The sequence below is a fragment of the Nicotiana tabacum genome, chromosome 18 (genome assembly GCF_000715075.1).
Source record: "Nicotiana tabacum cultivar K326 chromosome 18, ASM71507v2, whole genome shotgun sequence".
In the NCBI taxonomy this organism is placed as follows: domain Eukaryota; kingdom Viridiplantae; phylum Streptophyta; class Magnoliopsida; order Solanales; family Solanaceae; genus Nicotiana; species Nicotiana tabacum.
Window position 1 is genome coordinate 149496040 of NC_134097.1, and position 15364 is coordinate 149511403.

Here is a 15364-nt window from a genome sequence, read left to right on the forward strand (position 1 = left end):
ATATGCTAAGAATAGTGTATTATGAGGTATTATAATATCACACGGGTCACATGTTAAGTTTTGGAGTCAAGCAAGTTGCGAAATAAAGGTCGACAAAAGTTATCGTAAATTTCTCTAATAATTTTTCTAAACTTTGGGTCAAATTTATCAGATCATTTCTCCCAATATATAATGATTTATGGGACCCACAACCTATTAAATTGAAGTTCTACAAGTCTAGTTTGCAACCAAAAAAACCTCACATCAAACGGACATTGGAGTAAAAAGTTATGACTGTTTTACTCCGGACTGTCCAGGCTGAAACCGGGTCGCGAACCGAGTCGGGTCAAACAAGTGGTATAAGTCGACAAATCCGACTTGTAAGACCCCAAAACATTTTATTTTCGTCCCAAAACAGTGAGGGAGCTGAAGAGAGGGTTCCATGGTGTTCTTTAGTGATTAAAGTATGTTTTTAATGATTTCTACCGTTAAAGTTTGTCCCAGTGCTTTGAAACTCAATCTCTACGCTTTGCAATCGTTTCCCCCTTCTATTAGCTGTGTTTGGAGCTATTTTTGGAAGATAGGAATTTGTTGTTCTTGCTGGTTCTTCGGGCTTTATACTTGATTTTCCAAGTTAATCATCTTGGGACTCTTTTATGATCGTTTTTACAAAGTTCTACGGATGTTTCGTCAAGTTAGAGTCATATGGCAAATCTGCCGATTTAAACTCAATTATGAACTGTTTATAGGTGCGTATAAGCTGCATATATATAGTGTTTGCGAAGATTAGGACGTAAGGAACAACTTTTGTGAAGGAATTATAGGCATTCACACGTTCGTTGGAAAGGTATGTTAAGGCTAAACTCCGTCCTTCTTTTTTGCACGAATTCTTAGAAATTCCTAAGACGTCAAATGTGATATTTTACTATTCTATTGCTAGAAAGACCTTATGTGAAAGACATTGGGATCATAGCTGAAGTATTTTCATGATGCTATTAGGTTGATATTCTACTCGTTCGGTTAATTAGGGTATTCGACATCTATATATGTAATTTTGTCGGCTTTCTTATCCATATGTCTATATATATGAATTCTTATTCATCTTTGGGTTGTGTGATTAAACAAAATAAAGGCATTTAGTATTTACAATTAGTCCTTCTTCCTTGTTAAAGTATATTTTAAAATCTCTAAAGTGACACATCGATTTCCAAAAATCTCAAATATAAATTTTACGTTTAAACTATTAAAACACTTGATTTTTGATATACTTTCCTTTACTAATTATCAAGAAATCAGGTATAAGGACTAAGTGAACCACCTTAAGCCTTTTTATGAACATCTTCAGAGTTAAGTTATCTTTCTAAAAGTCGAGTTAAGTTTTCAAGCTTATTTATTCAAAGAAAACATATGAGGTTCCACGAGACAATTGTATGCGATACGAAAGTGATTATGAGATCATGAGGATAAGAGTACCTGTGAGCCAAGATTGGCTAAGTTCTTGTTATGGCCTATTATGTGCATTCAAAGTTCATATCATACATGACATATTATGCATGGATTTCGAGCTATAATCGGAGGCAAGGGGCCTATTTGCCCGAAAAACTATATATATTGTACAGATAGCCACAAGTTGGCAATATGATACTGGTTAGCTACCGGGAGAGACCGCCATTGCTAGCATTTGGTTGGGTATGTCATGCATTTGCATCAATATATATGTATTCACGACATACGCTTACACGAGCATACCATGCATAATTGATTACTATGAGGTCGGATGTCGGCATGGAGGCTATAAGAGTTTCAGTGTCAAGTGGTTTCACTATTATTTTTTTTACATAAGCTATGTATGATTCTACTTTCTTCCTTACATACCAGTACATTTTTATTCGTACTGATGTCCCGTTGCCTGGAGACACTGCATTTTTGTTTCGTGCATACAGGTCCAGGTAGGGACTCTGATCGACCCCTCCGCTAGGATTTCGGGGTTCAACTGTGAGTTGGTAAGCTCCACCTCTTCCTGGAGCTTTCATAGGATGGTTACTTTTGTGTACAGTTTGGGTATAATCGGGGCCTTGTTCCGACAGTGCTTATGACACTCTTAGAGGCTATTGTGGACACAGTATTTTGGGTTTCTTTTTGGAGCTTTCAGTATCCAGCCCATAGGCTTGGCATGTATATATATGTGTGTAGGCATGTATGTTCCCAATCGCGGCCTCGTCGGCCAACTAGTACTTTATTATTTTGGCTCATCTACCTTTGTTTATATGGTTTATTGTTATTCAGGTCATGACTTTAATGGTCCAGGCTTAGTATTTCAGATGTTGTACTGCTCGATCTGTTGGGCCCCAGTTTAGTTAGCTAGTATGTTTAGTGGCTAACTCGATCAAATACAGTATCGAGTGCCAGTCGTGCCTCCCCTATTTGGGGCGTGAGAAATACATTGAAATACAATGAAAAAAAGACAATGAATACAATGAAATACATAGAATACAACGAGATATATTGAAATACAATGAAAAAATCGGTAACAGACTCTTCAAGTTGCTCAGTCCCAAAACTCCGAATACAACGACGTACATTGAAATACAATGAAAAAAAGGTAACAGACTCTTCAAGTTGCTCAGCACCAAACTCTGTCGTCTTTGTTCAAGAATAACCCTAATATCCTCTCGTCGATATCAGATTTCGAAATTAACACAGCGAGATTCTATTGTCGGTGTAGAATCAGTTTTAAGGGGTCATGATTTTTGTTTGAATTGTTGGTTGGTGAATTAAGAAAAACGAAAGAGAAGAAAAACGGAGGGTACGAATGGATCGGTTACGGCGGAAAGGCCGTGGAAAGCCCGATCTAGTAATATGTAAGAATTTCTCAAAAGTTTGTTTTTCTAATCAACAAAACAAACAATTGAAGAGAGAGGGTGGAGAAAGGGATGACAGCGTATTTTATGAGAGAGAGAGCAGCGTATTTTATGGCTTAAAGGTAAGAGGTGACCATAAATAGATATTTGGCTATAAAAATCAAAAGGTAGTTATGAAATATAATTTTTTAAAATGGTATTTATTTAAAATAAATAAGGTATCAACCTTTGCTATAGGAGGTAAAAAAACGAGTCAAATATGGATAAAAACCATATTATCCATTTAGAAAATGGATAACCAATGGATAACTAATGAGTTTAACTTTTACATTTAAAAAACCTTAAATTGGCGGCAAGTTCCCAAAAGTGATCATATTACCCATATTATCCGTCGGTTAACCCATTTTTATCCGTATTAAATATTGACCGAGTCGAATAATTTATCCATTTTTTCATTATCTGTCTTCGGCCCGTTCCATATTCGATCCGCCTGCCCATTTTGCCACCCCTAATATATACTATTAATTTTCACACCCATTAGCACATCTTGGTGCTTGTTCAAACAATTTATGTGAGTTGATAAGTATGAGGGGCGAAAATAATTAGTGACACATGTCTCAACTTCTAAATTGCACTTCGAAATGTTTTCTCTTTTTTCTCTTTTTTTTTTAATTATTGGAAAGAATGAGAGTGAATAGTTAACCACTTGAAAATTAAAAGAAAGACTAATAAGACTGTACCCTTAAAAAAAAGAAAGAAAGATTAAGGGCTCGTTTGGTACGAGGGATAAGGGATATTTAATCCTGAGATTAAATTTGAGATGAGTTTATCCCACGTTTGGTTGGAATAAAATCGTGTTATAACAAATCTCGAGATTAGTTATTCCAAAATTGTAATGTTATTTTTATCCTTATAGGAGGATGGGATAATAATCTCGGATAACTAATCTTGGAAGAATTAATCCTGAGATAAGGTTTCCCAACCAAACAACCCCTAAGGTTATATAATGCAAGGGAATTTCTTCTTTTGCACCAAAGTGGAATTAGCTATCCAATATCTTAGGGGGGTCTCATTAAGTCCAGGTACAATACCTACATCAACCGATCTTCACAAGAAAAAACGAAAGAAAATGGCGGACTCTTCTTCCTCTTCTACAACGACGTCGTCTTGGGCATCTATGCTCACTGGAAAATCAGACGCTGAGATAGAGGAACTCCTTGATCGAATGCTCACAAGGCTCGCACTTTGCGATGACTCAAAACTACAAGACTTGCTCACCAAGCTTCTCCCTCTCTCCATTGCTTCACTTTCCTCGTCTGCCCCTCTCGTCCGCAACAAAGTAATTACTCTTTCTCAATTTTCTCTTTTCAATTTCTGTAATTAGCGGTAAAATTTTATAAAGTACTTAATAATTTGTGTGCATGATAAAAACTTTAGCTTTACTCAGTAGAATTAGGTCGGCAGAGGTAAAGGATGTCATGAACAATACAAGGATTAGAGAAGCTTGTAGTTCAGATAGAATTCTCATAGAGGTATGGAAGTGTCTTGTAGTGATTGGAGTAAGATGGCATACCAAGCTATTTAATTCTATACTTAGAAGTGGTGGTTGCCCGATGAGTGGAAAACGAGTACCCTAATTCCAAGTTATAAAAAATGAAGGTGACATTCAAAGTTGTGCGAACTAAAGATGAAGTTATGGGAAAGAGCGATACAACGTAGGCTATATTTTGCTAAGGAGATTGATGGAAGTTTATGCGAGAGGAAGAAAGATTTGCATTTTGCACGTTGTGTTTATTGACCTAGAAAAGACATAATAGAGTACCAAAAAGGTTCTTTGGTGGGTGTTGGAGAAGAAATGAATTCATATTGAATATATAAATGTCGTAAAGGACATGTACAAAGGAGCCATCACTAGCTTGAGAACAATAGTAGGAGACATAAAGGAGTTTCCCATAGTCGTCGATTTGCACCAGGGATCAACATTAAGCCCGCACTTGTAATTACAACACAGTACAAGATGAGATCCCATGGTTAATGCTAATTGCCGACGAATTTTGTGCTAATTGATAAAATCAGCGAGGATAAGTAGGAGTAAGACTGAATATATGCACTAAAAATTAGTCAATATAAAAAGAGTAAAATTGAGTTAAAATCAGATAGGATTGCAGTTCCTAAATGCAACCAATTTAGATTTCAGATATTTGGCTCGTTATTCTAGGAGAATGGACCTATGGGTCACGAGTTCGGGTCTTGGAATTAGTTATTGATGCTAGCATCAGAGTAGGCTGCCTACATCACGCCCTCTTAGGGTGCGGCCCTTCCCCGGATCCTGCGTGAATGCGGGATGCTTTGTGCACCGGGCTGCCCTTTTTATTCTAGGAGAATGGAATGTAAAATCAAAATCGATTGGTTGAGGTGGGGAAGTACTACTGGGTTGTTACATAATAGAAAGATGCCTACCAAGTGAAAGGTAAGTTCTATAGAACTACTATAACACCAACAATGTTATATGTGAGAATGTTTGGCCGCTAAAGTTCAACATATCCACATGATGAGTGTCCTAGAGATGCAGATGCTAAGGTTGTTGTTATATAATATTAGAACTAACATTCATCGGAAGTTCAAGTAGCACATTTCTAGGATAAAATGAGAGAAACTCGCTTGAGGTGGTCTGCTCATGTTCTGCATCAACCTCTAGATGCAACTAGGGCTGCACATAGTTTGGTAAATACCGAATTACCGTACTGAATCGAAAGTTTTGGTATTTGGTAATCGATACTTTGGTATTTGGTTTAATTTCTTTTTTAAAATTGATATTAGGTATGGTTTTCGGTATCTAAAAATAAAATACTGACCGTACCGAAATATATACTAAATTACACAATTCACATAATATTGATTATAACATAAATATTAAACTTCTAAATTTTACTTTCCGTTAGTTTTATAGTTTTCTTTAAGCTTTACCATCTTTTTTCCCACTATACTTGCCTTTCCCTCTTTTCTTGGGCTGCCTACTTAGGTTTCAATCTTTCTCCCGTCTAGGTTTAGCTTTTTTGCTATTTTTTTCTCTCACTATATTATAGTAATATTTTTATTTTCGTATGTGTGAGTACTTTACTTAAGAATATTACAGTCTATGGCTTTATAGCTGAACAAACCGAAATTACCAGAGCCGAACCATACCGAATTTAATTAGGTATGGTATTGGTATAGCATTTTAAGAAACCGAATACCGAACCGAATGATCCAAATACCGTACCATGGTTTAAATGACGAACATCCCTAGATGCAACGGCCTGTAGAAGTGAAACCACAGTAAGGATGAGGTAGACATAAAATCACATGGAAGAGAGTTGTCTCGAAGGACCTATAATTTCTTGGGATCCCTGCAGACTTAGCGAAAGATACGCCATAGGGTGCAGTGATCTATACGGGTGATACCTATTAGTTAAGAATATGTTTTAAACAATAAACATGTGAGCACTTTTATGTAGGTCCTATTCTTTCTAGAGATTTATACAATTAGGAAATGTAGAGAACTTCTAATAGTTTTCATTTGAATTTGCATGATATCGACATGAGATGAGCCTACATAGAGTAACATGGTTAGTAAGGATTCATATAGCGGATCCTAACTTGTTTGGGATTGAGGAGTAGTTGTTATTGCTGTTGTTATAATCATTCTTTTCCTTTTCAAGACTTATACCCAAATGGGTCTCTCGATTTTCTCCGTTTTTGATCCTTAGTTACATCATCAGCTGTTTTCTGGGTCTCTCAATTTTATCTTTCCTTGATTCTTAGTTGCACCATCGAGCTTTAAATTTTTTGTCACGTGGCAAGATTATCAATCAATAAACTAGCCTCAATTGCAAACTAGAAGCTAGTTGGGATACTTTATTTTCATTCAGCTGCAATCAGGTTTATTTTGTTCCAATAGTAGTAAAAAGAATATTATTTCAGGGCTGAAGCAGTAAGAGTGTATAATTTTGGCTGGTATTGTGAACTCTGGTTATTATTAGAACTTCACCATACAAGGGCAGCATGCTTCTAGCTTGGGATGATTCATGAGTCTTGCACTTCATGGCATGTTGCCCCATTAGCAATCATGTGGGTTATTTGGATGGAGAGAAATAGGAGAGCAACTTAAAGGGGTGGAACACGATTTTATAAAATTGCAGAATAGTCTTTTGTTTCTTGTTTCTTTTTGGTGTACTCATGAGGATCGAGGTCCCTATATGTGTAGAGGATTGGGTCTCTTTTGTTGAGTACCATATTTTGGTGTAGGTTCTGTTCTTTTTGGGATACGGCTTGTAACAGGGTTTCCCCCAATTGTTAATAATTTTGTTTGCCTTACCAAAAATAATGAGTCTTGCACTTCATTTGACGTTGTTTGCATGTATAATCTGTTCTCCTGCATTTTGAACGTATGCGTTTTCTTTAATTGCATTCTCAAATTTGACTTCCATGGTAGTAGGTCTCTTTGTTCCTTAATTTTTTCTGATAATGCTGTTTGTTCCTTCAAATTTTTGAACACATATGAAGTTGTACTTGTGTTCTTTCCATTAGGTACTTGAGATTCTAAGCCATGTGAACAAGAGAGTGAAGCACCAGCATGACATTGGTTTGCCATTATCTGATCTGTGGCAGTTATATAGGGAATCTAATGCCTCATCAATGGTTAGGAATTTCTGCATCATGTATGTTGAGATGGCAGTTGAACGTGCAAGAAAGGAGGTCTGAATTAAAATTTTGGCTTCACATGAAGAGAAGCTCTCAGAAGTTATTTACTTATTTTAGTGATTTGACATCATTAATTAATCGTGCTGATTCCACTATCTGTTGTTTCAGGATAAAGAAAATATGGCACCTAGCTTTTTAGCTAACATTTCAAAGCTACCTATTCAACATCAAGACATACTATTGAGGGTCATTACCAAGGTAGTCCGATCGTCTCTATCTTGAAGATATATGGTTCTTCATTCTCCTTTTAGTGGTGTATGGTCGTCAGGATCTACAAGAAAGATATCGGAAGACCAGTAAGGAAAAAGAGAGTTACCCTACTGGTGGTGTCTAGTTGTCTGAAAAGCTTGTGCGAAAGTTAGAAACTTAGAGGACTACATTTCATAATTAAGTATGTCTGCTAAATACCAGCGCAAAGCGCCCATTACGCATGTGCTCCATACCATATGTGCATAATTTTGATGTATATTTTCGTAAAACAGAGTGAAACATATATATGCAGAAGGTAAACTGAAGATATTATTATATCAATATTATTTCCAGGAAATATGTCTGAAGTACAATATTGTTTCTTGACAAATTTGGCATAAATAATAATGACCATTGTTATTACTTCATGAGTGATTGATAATATACAAGACAACGATGCAGCAATTAAAAAATGACATGTTATGGTGGTAGATGAGATTTTCCTGGAATCTCTTATGAGTTGAGCAAGGAAAACATGGGGAAGTATGGGATAGATTTCTTTCTTAGGGCACTGCAAAGTTACTCACACTTTCGCTGCCCTTTCATGACAGCCAAACATCCTCTTTCGTGTCCTTAGCTTGCATTTTTCTATGTTCTCTATGCTCTGCATTCTGTTTTGGGATATTATTACTATAAAATTAGCTTTAGGTTGGAATATATATATGATAATTCCACTGTAATTCTGTCTGATGAATATGTTCATCTTGCAAGTTTTGTTTGGGGGATGAATGACCCAAACAAAAGGGCCATCATCAAAGTGGGAGTTAGAGAGTGGGCGTGCTAACCTAATTTGTTTTCAGGAGACAAAAATGGAAGTTTTGTCGGATGTGATTGTGAGGAGTGTTTGGGGAGGTAGTTGGGTAAAATATGACAGGGTTCCAGCCGTGGGAAGTGCCGGGGGGCATTCTTCTAATGTGGGATGATAGAAGCTTGGAGGTAAAGGAGATTAAGAAGAGAGTTTTTTCTTTAGCAACACTTGTCAAAGATAGAGTGAGTGGGGTGGAGTGGGGATTTCGGGGAGTGTACGGACCGGTAGGAGAAGGGTCCAAGGTGTTTTCTGGGAGGAACTGGCCAATGTGATGGGGGAATGGGACATTCCATGGGTTCTAGGGGGGACTTTAACACTATTAGATTTCCGGAGGAGAGATTAGGGTGTAGTCTGATTTCGAGGGCTATGGAGGAGTTTTCTGACTTCATCAATGATCACTTTCTCATTGATCTTCCTCTGTCAGGGGAAAGGTTTACTTGGGCCAGGGCGGAGGATTCCAACTCAAGGTCTAGACTTGATAGATTTCTGATATCGCTCTCTTGGGATGAGCTGGTGCCGAATGTGCTGCAGATTCCTTTCCCTAGGCTGACTTCGAATCATTTGCCTATCTTGCTAAATGGATGCAGAGGGAGGGGGTTGCGTGCTCCCTTCCGATTCGAGAACATGTGGTTGAAAGTGCCAGGATTTGGTGACAAGGTGAAAGAATGGTGGACAAGCTACGGGGTATCAGGGACACCTTCATTCCGTCTTTCTAAGAAACTTAAATTGCTCAAGGGAGATATTATTAGGTGGAATAAGGAGGTTTTTGGGAGGGTAGAGGTTAAAATGAGGGAGCTTATGCATGAATTGGGGGAATTAGAGAGGGGAAGGGGCGAGGGAGTTAGATGGATATGAGAAAGCGAGATTGGGGGAGGATAAGAGGGAAATAGTCGAGTTAGCAATAGCTCAGGAGATTAGTTGGCGACAAAAATCGAGGGCGCTCTGGTTTAAGGAGGGGGATTCAAATACCAAATTTTTCCATAGGGTGGCGGTTGCTAATCGAAGGAGAAACTTCATAGAATCCTTAGTTGTGGATGGGGTAAGGATTGAGGGAGAGGGGGAGGTAAAAAGGGCGATAGTGGGGTTTTATGAGAACTTATACAAAGAGGAAGTTAGCTGGAGGCCGACTTTGGGGGGAATAGAGTTCAACCACATAGGGGAAGGAGACAGTGAGTAGCTAGAAAGGGCTTTCGAGGAGGAGGAGGTGCACGAGGCTGTGTCGAGTTGTGCTGGTGATAAGGCCCTCGGGTCTGATGGTTTCTCCTTGGCCTTCTTCCAGCTCTGTTGGGACACCATCAAGGGCGAGTTGATGGAAACCATTGAGTACTTCCATGTGAATGGTGTTTTCGAGAGAAGTATCAATGCTTCTTTTATCACTATTGTGCCTAAGAAAGAAGGTGCATCTTGTATCAGAGACTACATGCCTATTAGTCTCGTGGGGAGCATTTACAAGATTATTTCTAAAGTTCTTTCCAACTGACTCAAAAAGGTTCTTGACGTGTCTATTTCGTCCTCCCAAAATGCGTTTGTGGAAGATATGCATATCCTGAATGCTGCTTTAGTGGCAAATGAGCTTGTAGACTCCAGAAGGAAAAATAGAGAACCCGGCTTACTATACAAGTTGAACCTTGAGAAGGCTTTCGACCATGTCAATTGGGAGTTCCTGGATTTCATTATGATGCGGATGGGGTTTGGGGCAAGATGGAGGGGATGGATCAAGTTCTGCATTTCCTCAGTCAGATTCTCTGTCCTGGTTAATGGTAGCCCGTGTGGTTTCTTTGGCAGCTCCAGGGGTCTCAGGCAAAGTGACCCCTATCCCCCATGCTATTCATTCTAGTGATGGATGCTCTGAGTAAAATGATGGATCGTGCGGCGGGCGGAGGCTTCTTGAGAAGATTCTCAACTCCGATCGGGGTGCTCAGTGCCCGAAGAGTCTCTCATTTGCTCTTTGTGGATGACATCCTAGTTTTCTGTGATGCCGATATGGATCAGTTGACCTTCCTGAAGCAGGTCCTGCAGTGGTTTCAGAGAGTATCTGGTCTCAAAATCAACCTCGACAAGTGTGAGATTTTCCCGATGGGTGAGGTTGCTAACATTAATGCTTTATCTTATGTCCTCAGATGTAAGGTGGGCTCCCTTCCCACTACTTATCTGGGTCTCCCATTGGGTGCTTCGCATAAGGATACTACGGTTTGGAATCCAGTGATCGAAAGGGTTGAAAAAAGATTAGCAGGCTGGCAGAAACGGTACTTGTCAAAAGGCGGTAAGGAAGTGCTTATTAAAAGCACTTTATCGATTATTCCCACCTATTACTTGTCCCTGTTGCAAGCTCCTGTGAGCATCACAGAAAAACTGGAGTGACTCAAAGGAATTTTCTTTGGGATGCGGCGGATGGAACCAGAAAGTTTCATCTAGTGAATTGGCAGACAGTCACTTTCCCAAAGAAGTGGGGGTGGACTTGGAGTAAAAGATCTTAGGGTATTCAATGGGGAAATGCTCTATGGAGGGAGATCATAGTAGAAAAGTACGATTCGACGGGAGGGGGTTGGAGGACCAAGGCAATCACAGCACCTTTCGGGTGTGGCATGTGGAGGAGCATCATGAAGAATTGGGAAGCCTTCAGTGGCAACATCACTTACAGGGTGGGAGATGAAAGGAGAATCAGCTTTTGGAATCATAGGTGGTGTGGAGAGGATACTCTGAGGGTCTCCTTCCCCCACGTCTTCAGAGTTTCAAACCAGAAGGAATTGATGGTCCAACAGATTCGTAAGAAGCATGGGACCTTTCATTTAGAAGGAACATGCAAGATTGAGAGATTGCGGAGCTCCAAGATTTGTTGACAATGCTATATGGGCAACACAGGCCCCAACCATCTTGTGATTCTTGGAGATGGGGTTTGCGTGGCGATGGTTTGTTCACTGTAAAGTCCTTTTACCAGAGTATGTTGGTGAGAGAGGAGGCCACTTTTCCATACTCCTCGATCTGGATTCCTAAGGCACCCACGAAGGTGTGCTTTTTTGCATGGCTAGCGGCGAGGGGAGTGATTTTGACTGCTAAAAATCTGTAAAAGAGAGGAATTACACTTGTTAGTTGGTGCTACATGTGTAAAAGCTCAGGGGAAGAAGTTGATCATCTTTTGTTGCATTGCCCTGTGTCCTTGGCTTTGTGGAGGGCAATCCTGAATCTTTTTGGTGTTCAATGGGTGATGCCAAGCACCGTAAAGGAAATGTTATATAGTTGGGCCGGTTTCCGTAGAAGAAGAAAGCAAAAGGCGTGGAAGTTCGCCCCGTTAGCTCTCATGTGAATAGTTTGGGGGGGAGAGAAATGTGGGAGCTTTTGATGAGATTGGGTCTCCTTCTTCACATCTTAAGAATAGTCTTTTATCTTTGATCGCTTTTTGGTGCACTCATATAGCCTCTACTTGTATAGAAGATTGGGTGTCTTTTGTAGAGAATCATGTTCTGATGTAAATTCTCTACTTTTTGGTATATTTCCTGTTTACGGGAGTTCTCTCCCTTTTGATTAATCCAATTTACCTTTTCAAAAAAAAAACATAGATAGTGTTATGAGGAAAGACCAACTATGAATCAGTGAGTCTTATAGGTAATTGTCCAGACAGTAGCTAAATTTCAGGATAAAAGTCTGCTTTCCTGGTTAAAAAAAAAGCCGGCACATTAAGTTGCTCATTATTTACCTAACATGGCCATACTGTTGGGGAAAATTCCTGAAAAACATTTGCATTATACTAATGATCTCTGTAAATAATGGTTTCAATGCCGTTGAACAAGTTAAACATGTCAACAATTATAGTTAATAGATATCGAACTTCATGTGGTGCTTATGTTGGCATCAATTTTCTCTGCTTGTATCTCTAAAAGTGATCTTTGAGAAGTGCAAAATTTCAGACTTGTTACTTCAGTGAAGATCCTATGATAGAATGTTAATAAGTGCTTTATCAATCATATGGGTTCAATTCACAAGACAAATAGAAGACGTTGACCATATCTGTGCTAGCTTCTAGCTGAAACCTTCTCTGATTTCAGGTGATTGGAGAGTGCCATTCTGCTCAAGTAAGTGATGAAGTAGCTGCAATGTATCGAAGATTTGGTGGTCTGCCAGACCACAAGATATTTCTTGAATTTTGCCTACACATGGTTTTATATCAACCAACTTCTCAAAGGTTGGGCTAGAGTTTATATCAGTATATAGTTTAGTGATTTTGACACTTGAGAAGCTAATTGACTAATTTGTTGTAAAATAAATTTTATCACTACAGCAGCGCTTGCCCTGCTGGACTTTCGATTACTCAATGTGATCGTGTCACTGGGAAACGACAATTGACAAGTGACTATTTAAGAAATGTGAAGGTGATTCGGTAGCTTAACCTACCATTCTGTAAATATTACATGGATAGATTGGTGGCCGTATCTTTTGACCATCTGAAGAGAATTTATTGTTGGTCTGTCTCTCATTATGCAGTTGGGAATCTTGAATGTTGTCCAAGCCATGGAACTGCCTACAGAACTTGTTTATCCCCTTTATGTGTCTGCCTCTGCAGATTGGTACTTCTTGTTTCTTTCAAAGCTGATTCTGTAGAACCTGATGTATTTAGGTTTTGTTTTAGGTAGTTGAATGTTTTCGCTTCCATTTGAGTTTCAGAACAAATAACATCAGCTTCTTTTGTTGTTTTTCGAAAGTCAAGAGTCTATTGTTAAGAGAGGAGAGGAGCTTCTGAAGAAGAATGCTTCTGTTGTGAATTTGGAGGATGCAAACCTCGTGAGCAAACTGTTTGTGCTATTTAATGGTATGATATACATTATGTTAGAATGCAACTTGTTTTACCCTGGTAATTCGACTTGCTAACTGCAGACTTAACTGTCTTAGGCTGCCTGACATGACTTCATAGTCTTCATTGTGATGTTTTGCTTTTCAAACTTAATGCTTCTAGACTACCAGGGAACTGGAAGTAGACTTTCAAGAACCCAAAACCTGGTAATTGGTATGATATTAAAAAGATAGCTTTATCTGTTTTATGGCAGAATAGTTCTGCGCACTATTAACCTATTTCAACACAATAAATAAACAACAACATGCACAATAATAGTTTTGGTTCAAACTTCAAACCATGAAAGCCCTGTAATCCTTGGGTTAAACCATGTAATATAGACTCTTAAAATGAAATATTCACTAGTATAAAAATAGCAGGGAAATGTTTCTCGCCTGAATAACATGTTGACAAATATTAGACAATTTATGGAAGCAAATAGGCATGCAATACGAGAAGGCAAAGTAGCATTTCTTTAACATAAATACTTTTAATTTTCTTCAGATATCATTACTACCATAAGAACAGTATCATTTAGAAAGTAGTTAACATACACGTGAAGATAAATTTGTTGCCCCCCAACGTACAATGTCCAACAAAAAGCTGCACGGCAAAGGGACATATCTACAGAGGCTCTTGGCACCAGTCACTCACTGGTGTAATTGAAAATTATTTCTATAAGTTTCTGTCTTTTCTTGCCTCATGTTTGATTTCTGATGCATATATCTTTGTGAGGAAGGAATTATTTTCCTCTTATCATTTGCAAAAATGCTAATGATGTAGCTGTATTTGTAGGTACTGCTGGAACTGACCAGATTCCACCAGAGTCTAGAGTCAGTCCTGGAAATCCATCTTTGAGAGCAAAACTGGTGTCTATTTTTTGCCGATCAATTACAGCAGCAAACAGTTTTCCGTTGACTTTACAGTGTATTTTTGGCTGCATATATGGTAAAAATCCTCTCTTTGGTTTAGAATATGGGATATGTTCATAAACCATTATTGCGTCTTGTATAAAGCATTCAAATTTTCTCAAGGGGCTATAGAAACATCCAAAAACTTCATTTATGGTTTGCATTTTTTCTTCAAGATTGTGTGCAGGTATTTTGGCTTCTTTTATACACATGATATGTAGGATTTAAGCTCATGATGACTCCTAGACTGAGATTTCTACTAGTCTCGAATGATTATTTTTTAGCATTCTGTGATGTGTCCGTGCATTATTTTTGGTCCTAATTTGGATAAAAAATTGGTCTTTTGGTTATGTTTATATTTTTCTATAGAGTGGGCTACATAAAGGATATGTTTGTGCTTAAGCATTGTTTTGCTTGCGTGGTCTGGTTCTGTTGCAGAAGAGGTACCTTTTGCTTTGGCCCATGGGGTTTACTCTTGGGTTTTAGAAACCTCTCATGGAAGCAACCTTGCCTTTACTTTGTAAGAGCCATTGCCTTAAACTTCATAAGATCCACTGACTTGCTTTATGTATGGAAAATTATATAAGAAATAAGAACTTTCTATTCACCTGATTCTCGACACAGTTAGGGGCTCCTTATACAGGAGTTGTACTTGCAATCTAATAAAATAAGATAAGAGATTTATTCTCCACTAACGATAAGGGAAGTAATTATCTCCTATAACTAAGTAGATATTAAGAATCATAATAGGATATTGGGGTAATTTTAGAGACCTCTCTTCAAGCTTGTCTTTGTAACATTGGCTCCCTCGTGGTTTGAGATATTACTAGTACCCCCTTTATTTTGATTTTCTTGTAACAATACATGATTTAAATAGTAATTTTTTTTTTATAAATTCCAATTTCTAGCTTTATTTACCTCGTGCCAAGTTTTGTGATACAAATATTCTCATATGTGATGCAATGACTATGAAGTTGTTGGCAATTCT

The 15364-nt window shown here is 38.3% G+C and overlaps 1 protein-coding gene across 3 annotated transcripts in view; it reads left to right on the forward strand.

Annotated features, from left to right (window-relative positions):
- Positions 1 to 3870: 3870 nt before the first annotated feature.
- The window catches only part of LOC107793918 (uncharacterized), a 34793-nt gene continuing 23299 nt past the window's right edge, over positions 3871 to 15364 (forward strand). Inside the window, exons 1-8 of one of the 3 annotated variants that reach the window (XM_075237462.1) lie at positions 3871 to 4179; positions 7410 to 7577; positions 7692 to 7781; positions 12684 to 12820; positions 12917 to 13007; positions 13120 to 13202; positions 13343 to 13444; positions 14261 to 14413. In XM_075237462.1, the coding sequence (XP_075093563.1) occupies positions 13133 to 13202; positions 13343 to 13444; positions 14261 to 14413 (325 nt within the window). In that variant the 5' untranslated portion in view covers positions 3871 to 4179; positions 7410 to 7577; positions 7692 to 7781; ... (1 more) ...; positions 12917 to 13007; positions 13120 to 13132. Of the gene's footprint in view, positions 4180 to 7409; positions 7578 to 7691; positions 7782 to 12683; positions 12821 to 12916; positions 13008 to 13119; positions 13203 to 13337; positions 13445 to 14260; positions 14414 to 15364 lie in introns of all 3 variants that reach the window. The other 2 variants (XM_075237460.1, XM_075237461.1) reach the window with 2 other exon arrangements.